At 43.0% G+C, this 12,197-nt stretch overlaps 1 protein-coding gene across 1 annotated transcript in view; it reads left to right on the top strand.

Moving 5' to 3' along the window:
* Nucleotides 1-6,677, top strand: part of C2H3orf52 (chromosome 2 C3orf52 homolog) — a 39,726-nt gene extending 33,049 nt beyond the window's left edge. Inside the window, exon 6 of the mRNA XM_055129081.1 lies at nt 6,449-6,677. Coding sequence (XP_054985056.1) covers nt 6,449-6,453 — 5 coding nt within the window. The 3' untranslated portion in view covers nt 6,454-6,677. The remainder of the gene's footprint in view (nt 1-6,448) is intronic.
* The last annotated feature ends 5,520 nt before the right edge of the window (nt 6,678-12,197 follow it).

The following is a 12,197-nucleotide window of genomic DNA, read 5'->3' as shown; positions in this document are numbered from 1 at the left end:
GTTCAGAAATCCAGAGGGCTAAGGAAAGGGAGATCAATGCCTTTCCTTAGAAAATGACATATTAACTTTGCTCATCTACCTCTAAAACTTAACATCTAGAATACATTGAGGCAGTTAGTCAGTAAATAAGTGTAGCTGACAGGACACTTGTCAGGATCCGAGAAATTTTAATACTTTACCCAAAGCTAGGCAAATGGAAGGTAGGATAGTGCAATGGCTCCACACTTGGAGATGCTCTCCCACTGAATCTGCCGGGAAGCATTGATTTTTACATCCTGTCTCTTCTCATTTCCCACTTCTGATTGCAGAAGCCTTGGGCCTTGTGCCAACAATCTTGGGTATTCTATTTTTTCATCTAAAGCCATCATGCTTCATAGTAGTAGTATATATATAAACATGAAAAATGCAAATTAAATGATGTGGTTAGCAGTAGGCATGGTGCCACCACAGGAGAGGAAGTGAGGTCAGAGGGTGTGTGTGCCACTCTGTCATGCAGGAGGAGGTGCTCTGGTGGTGTCACTGTATCTCGATGCAGAGACTAAAAGTAGATTGATGTCAGTCAAAGAAGTCAGAGAATTGTATAAGACAAGTCTTAGGTCGTTTTTGCACCCCATGGGGTGTGGACCTGGGTCTGACCCAGGCCCCCGGCGAAGTGCTTAGCAGCTTTCAGTACCGTACCTGGCAATGCTAGGGCCACCGTTGGCCACATGCAAGGCTTGCCCTTCAGTCCTGTACCACACCCTTACACTACCAGACCCCCAAAGAAGGCCAGGCTGCATAAATGTCCGTGCAGAGAATGTGAATATATGAAGCATCTCTGTGGTCAGACAGCACAGACATGTGGAGAATGAGGAGGTTATGTGTCCTCTGCAAAATATTAGGAGAATAAACGCCCTTGGATCCTGTTTCTCCTGTGAGGAGGTGAGAGACCTCTGTTGAGAGCCTGTGGCCGCAGAGCCTGTGGGACTGGCTTGGTCTTCGCAGACGCTCAGCCCCACTGGGCTGGCTGGTTACCGGCTCTTTCCTAAGAGAGGCCAGGAAGTTGGAAGGGCATGAGACCAGGTGAAAAGGATTGAGTCTGAGGGGGCCATATAATGTACAATAAAGGGAAGTTGCTCAGGAGGCCCGCTAGGAGCTCTCAAGAGACTGTGAATTTAATCAAACAGCTCAGAGACATTCCCAAGGGCCCGCACAGAACAGGTCAGCCCTAGAGAGGCCTCTTGGACGAGGCAAAGCTTTCCAGCAGGTTATACTCTTTGTCTCAGGCATTTTTAAAAATAAGCATATTATTATTAATTATAAAAATGTTTTGAACCTGGGGCAGCCGCATGCAAGGCAAATGCCCTACTCACTGTGCTATCACTCCAGCTCCAACAAATAATAAAATAGAAAATCTAGGGTGTCCTGATTGGTCAGAAATCTGGTTACTTATATAGAGGAACTTGTTATTCTATGAGCTTCTTCCTTTTTTTTTTTTTGGCTTTTTGGGTCACACTCGGTGATGCTCAGGGGTTACTCCTGGCTTTGCACTCAGGAATAACTCCTATTGGTGCTCAGAGGACAATATGGGATGTTGGGAATCGAACCTGGGTCGGCTGTGTGCAAGACAAATGCCCTACCTGCTGTGCTATCTCTTTAGCCTCTCTATGAGTTTCCTTTACACCATTGGTATAATGGTAGTACATAGTACACTAGAACGCTTCAGGTAATACATTTAAGAACTATATAAAAGCTAGAATTCTTAACAATCTCTAGTGTTATCTATACTCTTATTTACATCTCTAACTTGTGATGCAGTGAAACATGTTTATTGGTAAGATACTAGTGCTGGGGAAAATATTATGGAAGCCTTTTCGGAAATGAACTCATCTACCCACAAGAATGATTCTCCCCCCTTCTGTCTTAGTGTTGCAGTGGCAGGAGGTTGTGATACTTTTGCCTCTGTGGTTGAGGTGTTCATCGGGGTTGCACACCAGGTTCCAGTGCTCACACCCAGCAGTGCTCAGAGCCATGGCTCTGCATCTTGGAATCACTTCTGGGGGAGGTCAGGGGGTGCATAGGTGGTATCTGGATGGAACTTGGCCACCTGCGTGCCAGGCCAACACCTGATCCACTGTACAATCTCTCCTGCCTGGGGGCCACACTTTTTAGTTGTGGTTCTCTCACACATTCTGACTGGGCTCACACAGGTGCTCACAAGGGTGGCAGGAACTGCACGTCTTTAGATGTAGTTTTGGCAGGTGACTTGGGGGGGGGCAGGAGTGTCAAACCCTTTAGCTGCAGTGCTCAGACACACTGGCAGTGATGCAGGTGAAACCGCTTGCAGCGCAGGGATGAGAGTGCAGGGTTGCGAGGACCGTTGCTCACTCTCCATGCAGGCAGGGCTCTAGGGATCTGACACTGTCTTATCTTCTCTGCTGGTTTTCCATAACACTACTTGTGAGTGCAGCATTTCGGCTAGCTGTATATTTTCAGGAATAAGAGTATCCATCAAACATCAAAGAGAGGGTTATCAATAACCTCTGGAAAGTCAGGAAGGAGGAAGAGAGACCCAGCTGAGAGAAATTGTTCAACAAGGGAGGCGACTCCATAAAAGGGAAGATACGGATGGAGTCAGGATAGTGGAGACCCTGGGCAGGGGCCCAGAGTGACCTCGGGTTTGAGGGCAGTTTTCCAAGTTTATTCTGGGCGTGGCGGGTTAACCTCACCATCTGTGATGAGTCGGGCAACTAGTTTCCCACAGGATAATGTTCTCATTTCTAAAATACACGGAGCTTTTCTAAATTGTTGGGTTCATATGTGATCTTCAACCACCCATGGAGGACCTGTTTAACTGTTGCCAGCACCACAAGTATAGAGAGGTTGAAACTCTCCGGTCTACCGCTGTGGTTGCAACTGCCGATCCGTGGTCCGGAAACGCAGGCAGGTGTCAGCCCACAGTTGTAAAGACGCTGAAGAATGTTGCATTAGGAAATTTGAAGATGGCCCTGTACCTTCTCCACAGAAAAATACACATATTCTTTCCCCCAGAAGCATGCTTACAAACAGGAATCCCTGAAGCCAGTCTGTGGTGCCTTTGGCAGTTTATACTTAGGTTTTTATAGTCAGAATCTTCAATTAGATTGTAATTTGGATTCCTGGGATAGTCATTCTCCAATTTGGAAACACAACTATTATTCAACCCAGCTGCCAGCATATATTTATATTTATATATTATAAAAAAGAAAGACTTTTATAGTTCCAAGGGAATTTTAATGATTTTTCCTATTTTGAGTTACAATTGACAGCAAATGTTGTCTGAGTTCGTGGTTTGCAGCAGAATGAGTCACATATGTTGTGAAATGATTCCCAAATAAGTTTAATTAACATCCTTCATCCCATTTCATTACAGAGAGTTTATTTTCCTGGTAAAGAGAAATTTTAGGGTTTATTTTTTTTCCGTTTTCTTTATTGGGGAGGGGAGCAATGTTTGGGCCACACTTGGTTGTTTTCAGGCCTTTACTCCCAGATCTGAGCTCATTCTGGGGGCCATGCAGAGAGCCATCTGCAGGGCTTACTTACAGAGAGACTCTACCGCAGAGAAGGCATGCACCTAAACCCGTGTGCCGACTCTCACAACTTGGAATTCACTTTCTTTTTACAAATATTAAAAAAAATTTATTGAATATCCATGAGATAGACCATTACAGAGCTGTTCATGATTGGGTTTCAGGCATATAGTGATCCAACACTCATCCCTCTACCAGCGTACATCTCCCACCCTTAATGTTCTCTGTTTCCCTCCCACCATCCGCCTTCCCTCAGCCTGCCTCTATGGCAGGCACCTCTCTCTCTCTTTCCCTCCCTCTCTCCCTCCCTCCCTCTCTCTCTCTCTCTCTCTCTCTCTCTCTCTCTCTCTCTCTCTCTCTCTCTCCCTCTCCCCTCCCCCCTTTAGTGTTTTGTGTACTAATACTACTAATACTTGCAATCCAGCTACTAAGAGGTCATCATGTTTGTTCAGGACATTCAGTATTTTTATCAGGAAGTAAGGCTGGAATCACTGTCACTGCCACTGCCAATCCGTTGATCATCGGTTTGTTCGAGCAGGCACCAGTGACGTCTCCATTGTGAGACTTGTTGTTACTGTTTTTGGTATATCGAATATGCCACGGGTAGCTTGTCAGGCTCTGCCATGCAGGGGAGATACTCTCGGTAGCTTGCGGGGCTCTCTGAGAGGGACGGAGGAATCGAACCCGGGTTGGCCGCATGCAAGGCAAATGCCCAGTGCTATGGCTCACAGCCAAGGCATTTCACAAGGCAAATGCTACGTGAAAGGCAAATACTCGCTGTGCTATGGCTTCAATAGCTTTTTTAAGTTGGTGGCAGCTTTGGGGTGATCTGAAATTGCTACCATGCCCCCAGCTGGACTGCACAGTCTTGGGATGGACCTCACTGAGAAATAATCTGCTGAAAATATGGGGGTTTTGTCACTGCAATCTTCATACCTTTTAGCAACTTTCAAATGTCCCAAGTGGCTGTGTTAACTTGAGTTACAGATACTTGGCTAACCTTTGCCTAGAAGTGTGGACCCCCCACCTCCTTCACCCAATTTTCTTTCCTCTTCCCTGCTCTTGCCCCAGTTTCTGGAAACTACTAAATTTGCTCTTTTTTGGGGATGATCTCTGGGGTATTTTTAGATACTCTGGCCCTCTCAGAGAACCTGGCAAGTTACTAAGAGTATCCCGCCCACACGGCAGAGCCTGACAGGTTACCCATAGCGTATTCAATATGCCAAAAACAGTAATAAGTCTCACAATGGAGACGTTACTGGTGCCCGGTGGAGCAAATCGATGAACAATGGGACGACAGTCACAGTGACAGTAGTGACTGTGATATATCAACACTATCCTGCAGCATTTGTCTTTGACTTACAGCATTTAGCCAAATGCCCTCGTGGTTAGGGGAGCATTCTAACGTGCCCCCCCCACTCCCTTCCTGCTCCCTCTTCTCCTCTGTATTTCATAACCTCATGGACAGAATATGGAGGTCTAAAGAGGGGAATCCTGTTTTTACCAGTGTAAAACAGTTCATGATTTATTTGGGGATGGGTTATCTTGTACTGTTGAAGGATTGCCACGTAGATGAAGTGAGGAACCAGGATCAAAACTGGATTGATGTGGAGCTGCCCTGGAGGACAGCTCAGGGGGACAGAGTCTGTGTCCTACGCTGGTGCTCCCACACCTCTGGGACCCAGTATTGTGGGAGGAAGCATGAGTCAGATATCACATCCTGGGCTGTGGTCCCTGGAGACCCACTAGCACATGGGGGAGTCGTCTCTTCATGACACCCCCACCCCATCTTCCCCCAGAAAGCCAACAACTGGATTTATGTAAAAATGAAGAGGAAAGGGCTCCAGATAATGACAGTGAATCATGTTGACAGGTTTGTTGGGTAAACTGATGAGCTGGTTGCTGGCAGAGAGGGCTGTGTATCTGCTTTGAAGGGACCACCTGGGACATCAAAGTGTCTGTGGGAGACTTAGAGAGTTTTGCCAGTGAGCAAGTACTTCCCAACGGGGGCAGAACATGACCAAATACCCTAGAGGGTCATGTTCTGCCCAAATATCTCTGGGGTATTTGGTCATGTTCAGAGTCATGTTCATTGACACAACCGGGTGCATATGTGAGGGACCAGCAGCTCATTGGGGGAAGTCAAGAATCTTTCTAACCCTCTTACAATCCTCAGGACAACTACATGTCAAGGATTCTCCAGCCCATGTATCTGTCATGAAAAGCCTTCTGTGGGCCTTATGGGCTTTGTGCAGACTAGTTCAGATCCCTGCATGGCCTATCATACCCTGACCCCTCCCCAAACCTCTCACCCCCCCACGCCCCATTATTCAGGCCAGGTACACACATTTTGTCTTCAAAATTATTGTAGGTGCTTTAGAAAACTGAAAATTTAGAGGTATTTTCATGGTTAGGTTATTAAGAAGAAATGAATGTTACAATACCTCCAGCAGAGCCCAGGGGCTGTAAAGCAACTGCTCTGCCAGCAGGGGGCATCAAGCATCCTCTCACAGGCTGCGTGCTTGTGATCCCAGGGTACTGCAGTCTCTGATGCTTCAGCAAAGTGTGTGATCCCCAGCACGCGGAGCCCAAATGTGTGCAGTTCCTGGTCATCACAGTGATCTAGGGGAAAAACAATCCTCAGCGTCTAATAGGGCTCATCAAAACGCTGTTGATTATGAATGGTATCAAAACCGATGAGCAAGTAAACTCCATGCCTTTTGCTTTTGGAGAGGTATTCAGAATTTTTTGTGTGTGTTGATGGGAGAGTCAACTTCCTATTCATTCACATGGCACTGTGCAAACTACCTTTCAACCTAATGAAATCCACTGAGCACGGAATTGTTTAAAATCCTCAGGGTTTTTCAAAGGCAGTGACTGTCCCTGTGTTTTCTTTTCAGAGTGAAGTGGTGGATGTGTCTGAAAGCAGCATTCTGCTGAGTTTTGGAGATGAGAAGAATTCGACTTGTTTTATGGAAAAGATCCGCGATTTATGTAGAAAGACTCAGCACTGAACTGAGAGTGAACTCTCCTTTCCATCCGATTTTGCACAGTGTCTAAGTTTGACTCTTTGGCCAGCAAAACAGCACTGACTCCTGCCCCAGCTGGGGAGGTCAGTGTTGACAAAAGCAGGACGACAGATGGGGAAGGGTTGTCGGGAGGGTGCAGGGAGGGTGGGTTGAGTTTGCAGTGTACCTGAGGCCACTGCTACCTTTGAAATGTTGGCCAACCCACACACATGTACACGCTGTCTCTTTAGTGCAAGGAAGGGTTGTCTTCCAGAATGAATCCTGTTAACTGCACAGGTGGAGAGCGAACAGGAGGAGGCAGGCAGCAGGGTGAGGGAGAGTATGCCAATCTTACTCTGAAATTCCCCTGAGCCCTTCCCTCCTACTGTTATATTTGATCTACCTCTAAGCGAGGCTCAGAGGGAGTGTTAGGCACTTAAGCATCCCCAAAAAACATGTTTCAGCACCTGCTTCTGTACCCTGCAGCTGGTATGTCTTAGTACATCATCCAACGTTACATGTGATTTATCGCTATGGAAATAAGACATGTGCTCCACAATCATTTGCCTCTCATTGTCCGTATGATTTGTAAAGAATTTTTTGGCAAACAACTGTCCATGAGAGTTCTGCACATATTCCTATGTTTTTGGAATTTTATATTTATATTTGCTGCTCCACAAAGGGAATTATCGTGACTGTTGTCTGCTGCAGGTATTGTACACTGGCTTGCTTTTTTGCCCAGTGTTACAGCCAAGGTATTCATTGTGAATCTTATTGAAGATGGTTGTTTAACAGGAAGTCCCAAGTTTATAAGAAACTGTTGAAAAAGGCATGCCAGTTCTTTTGGGGGTGGGGTGGGGAACATTAGTGACTGGATTGGTGAACAACAGTTATAGAATGAGGGAAGACAGTATTAGTTTTGTTGGAAAATTATTTTACTGGAAATTTTCTCCTCCCAAAGAGTTTTATGCTTATACAATGAGAATCTGTAGACCCAATATCTCTAAAATTGCCAGTCGGCAAATGTCAGTAGGCGTTGTGGTTGGTGTATAGATAGCTGTGTGTCTCAGACTTGGTTTGACCTGAGCAATATATGACCCAAGACTCTATATAATGTGAATTTTCTCTCTTATTTAAGTAGAAAATACATTTATTATAACTTGAAGTGTCATTTTAAGGATCCTATCACAAATAGTGAAACATGTGACTTTCTTTTCTTCCTCTTTTATACATGTCAAATATAAGCTGCAGTGGTTTGTACTTTTTTTTTAAATGAAGAACTTGAATGGTGAAAGCTTGGAAGATTTGAAGATACTTACAATAAATTATTTTGTCATATGCCTTATTGTGTGAACTTTTGCTTTCTAGGTGTTGATTCTTCAGGGCCATGATTTGGGTGGAAGGGGGCATTTCCTTACAATAGATGTTCTTGGGGGCTATTTTATGTTCTTGAGCGTAGTTTCCCCTGTCAGGTAATTAAGAGTGGGCTGAGAGGACAGAATCTTTTCTCTCTGCTCCAGTAAAAGGCCTTCAATGTACTTCATGTCCTCTGGGTTTCTCCTTCAAAGACAAATATTGAAAGGCTCTGGACTTGGAAGGAAGGGCTAGCCTGTATCTAGATATGGGCCAAGGTTTGGTTTTGACCTTCTTTTCTCTTTTGGAAAACACCACAAGCTAAGGATTGTCTGGGTTTTGACCACTACTAAGGCAGAGGGTGAATTTTCCATAGGGTTGATCTTCTATAGAAAGAACTGAACTGTGTTAACTAAAATAATGAGATGTTTAGAAACAAGGGCACTTATCAATGTAGTAGTACCTCCCCCCCTTCATTTACCCACATTATCTAATGAAGGTAGGGTTCTAGACCATAGGTGGATGCTTGGAACTGTGGGTTGTATCAGACCCTACCTGTACATTCATACAGGGATACATATGTGTATGTGTATTTTTCTTGCAAGCGTGTGGCACTTGATATTGTTTATAAATTAGGCACAACATACAACAATAAAATAGAACACAATTTGAAAATATACTATAAATAGGAATATGGTTTCTTTTTGCTCAAAATAGCTTTCTGTAAATAACATTTTTGAAGACTTGCTGTCCACAGTAACTGCAGCTGTGGAAAGTGAAACCACAGATGACGAAGGTTTGCTGTATACTTCTGTATTGGAGATGAGTTACTATGTCATCATAATGATGAGCATTACGGTTAGTGTAAAATATGATTTCAACAGATATTTGTGGAACAACTGAAACATTTGAGAAGAAAAAACTACTCTTTTCTACTCCACCAGTTGTGGGCAGGAGAGATACAGATTCCTCTTCTCAACAATACCTTATCAGATAGTCTCACTCTTGTTTGCCTTCAATTTAACTTAGTTTCATAGATTACTTTTTTAATTGTGATGTGGGTGGGAAGTGCTCATGGCTTTTTCCTGACTCTGTGCTCAGGGATCACTTCTGGCAGTGCTTATGTGACCATTTTTACTGGGTATTGAGTTTGGGTCAAAACTTTCAGACTGCCCAGTGTGATATCTTACTCACCCTCAGATTTCCTAATGATGTGCTTTGTAGAAGGCTACAGGAGATTTTAGTGAAGAAATAATAATAATGATAATGATAATAATAATAATAACAACAGCAACAATGAAAAGAATCAGCTAGTTTTGTTAGGGAGTTAGTCTGCACAGATGAAACTGGAAACAGAAGAAAAAGTTCTAGGTGTTAAAATGAGTCTTCAGAGAAGAATGGTCAGTATGTTTAATTAGAATGGACTTTGCCTAGGAAGTAGGGCTCAAGGTGAACCCCAAAGTTGTGTTGGGATTCGAATAAACAGTTCTATCTTCCATTTATTTGTGTCCACAACCTATTAGGGTTACAAATTCTGCCTTTTACATTTTTTTCAGTGAACTCTCTACATGGGCGTTCAGTATGACCATGCTAAGAAAAAATTGGAAGCAATTTCTCCAAATTTTCCCTTCTCTACTCCTATTACTCTTGTTCTAAAACAAATTTTGGGCTTAATAATCAAGTAATAGATTTAGCATCCTACTATTTTTTGCATTCTTAGAAGTGTATTAAAAGACATACTTTAATCATTTAATCTAATCCAATTTAGAGATCAGATACTCGCAGCGTTAGAGAGTAGTCCTCTTAGAGTCAGGAAGTCAAGGCCTGGAGAAACTGAAGGACCAGTGCTGAGTGTTAGTTTTGGGGAGCAAAGGTCAGCCCACTGGGAAATCATTCATACATTTCTTGCCTCCAATCTTGGTGGGTGGCTCAGACTCATATGCAGTTCAAGGGTGGCTGGTATTTGGGAATCCACAAGGACAAGTCACAGTGAGGAAAAAGGGATGAGTGAAGATGTGATTATAAAACACTAGAGGCTCTCTGGCATTATCAGGACTGCTCCTTGCTCCCGCCAGTACCTTGCAAAGAATTCTCAGGAGGAATTAGGGAGAAAGTTAGAATGGTTCATTTAACTGTTGGTAAAATCAGACACACTCAGATCACATGACTTTCAAGTAGTTTTTTTGGTCACAAGAGGCTGTGTGAAAGAACAGCATAGATGAATACAAACAGAATCTTTTTCTCTTAAGTTTCCTGTGGAGTCTTGCAGATACATCTTGCCCGCCAGTTTTATGCCCTTCACTTCTGAGACTAGCTGAAGCACCTCGCTTTGTGTTGTCCTAAAAATGTCTGCCTTGAATTTATGTGCCACGAACATGAATTCATTGGTAGAATTTTCAGACCTGTCTTTACTCTTTGCTTGTACTTTTGTTCTAAATAAAATATGATTCTTGTACTAGGGGATTATTTATAGATGCAAATATGAACATGGAACAGAAACTACAGAGCCTGCAGTGGCTACATAAAATGTGCCTCTGTGAATTTAAAGACTGCTGATGGGAGGAGGATTTTCTGAGCTTATTTGTATCTTAGCAACAGTTAAAATTATTGGCCTGTTTTTTTTTAAAAAATTAATTAAGTACAAGGGTTCCTTAACTGAGGATTTGCATCCTCAATTCTTCATAACTATATAAAGATATGTGTGGGGGTAGAGGAAAAGAAGGAGGAGAGAAAAAAAGAATAGCGGGAGGGATTGAGGGAGGGAGAGAGAGAGAAAGAGAGAGAGAATTTGCATTTTCTGTGAAGAATCAAGAACCTTGAATGGAAAAATATTGGTATCATAAAAAATAGAGTATTGGTAGTATTTTAAACATAGAGCTATTTAAAAGTGTTCTTTTGGAGGGTGGCTCCCTAGTGGTGTTCAGGGGGCTTGAGGGATGCATTGCACCATTCTCTGGGTCAGAGGAGGTTAATGTTAGGGTCTAGGATGCAATGTTGCTCAGGTCCTTTGGTGCTAAAATTACCTGGGTCACCCTTGGGGGTGGTGTTGGAGGCTTCCAGAGGCACAGTCCTGCAGTTCTTGGGTCCTCTAGGGCTGTGCTAGGCAAGGGTCAGGGACCTAGTGGTGTCTGGAATCAAGCCCAAGTTGGGGGCAGGCTAGACATGTGCACTAACTGCTGGGCTATTTTTGACTCCTCAAAGCACTCAAAAAATTATTGCTGAATTTCTGGTGTTTACAACACTATCAATATGGTTTCTCCCCTCAAGGCACTCTAAAAAGATTTTCTTGGTAATAATTTCTTTTCATAATATCTCTAGATTTCAATATAAATAACTTATTTTTATTAAACATCTGTCGATAAAATGTTCTCCACAAATGACATGTACTATTTAGGACGGACAATAGCTTCACATCATGAGTCTCAAACAAATACAGCTTATGTTGTACTGAGAATATTTTAATGAACTACATCTACAGCAGGCAAATTTCCAATGAAGAACTCTACTCCACAATCTACATTCCATGTTTCTACTTTGTTGGAAGATTGTTTTTGTGGGGGTGGCAGGTGGCGGCATGCATATGTAGTTGATGCCATATCTACCAGGCACATTTGCACGTGTCTTTCTCTCCACATTTCCTTTCCTCTTTGGTATCACTTATTCAGCAACGCTGATGAAAGATTTATATACCTGAGATGTAGTTCTCTTAGTGATGGATGAAAATTCTGAGCTTTTATGCTCAAGTTCACGAGGAGGACAAGATAGAATCAGGTTCTGAAGTATTGATTATCCAATTCTAGTATCCCCACTCTTTCTCCTAAGTTTCTGACTCAAATTATATCTTGTACAGTGGTCTCAGATTTCATGCTTTGCTGATTGCTTCTTTTGGGCATGATAAAAGAGTCTTTAAGGGTCAATGGTAAGCTTCCAGGTAAAAAAAAAGTTCGCTAAAATAAGAAATTACAGGGAATATAATATAAAGGTTATGATTGGCTCTTTAATTGGAGATCATCAGCCGGCTGATGTCTGAAGGCAAACCTGTACGAACACATCCAGCCTCAACTCACTAGATTTATCCCTACTTGGCATTTAGCATATTTTAAGTAGTTTAATAGCTTAACATCAGTGAGTTTGGGGACAAAAACAGCAGCAATTAAACACCTTATGCTTCTACTTATTGTCTCACCAAACTTTTTAGTATTTTAACATCCCTAAAATTAGGACAATGGACCTGGGTAAATATATCAGGAAGTTGAGAGCACAGGTGTGGATATAGAAGTTGTCTAAT

Source organism: Sorex araneus, chromosome 2 (assembly GCF_027595985.1).
Source record: "Sorex araneus isolate mSorAra2 chromosome 2, mSorAra2.pri, whole genome shotgun sequence".
NCBI lineage: Eukaryota > Metazoa > Chordata > Mammalia > Eulipotyphla > Soricidae > Sorex > Sorex araneus.
Note: the sequence above shows the minus strand (reverse complement) of the source record. Positions and strands in the feature narration are given on the sequence as shown.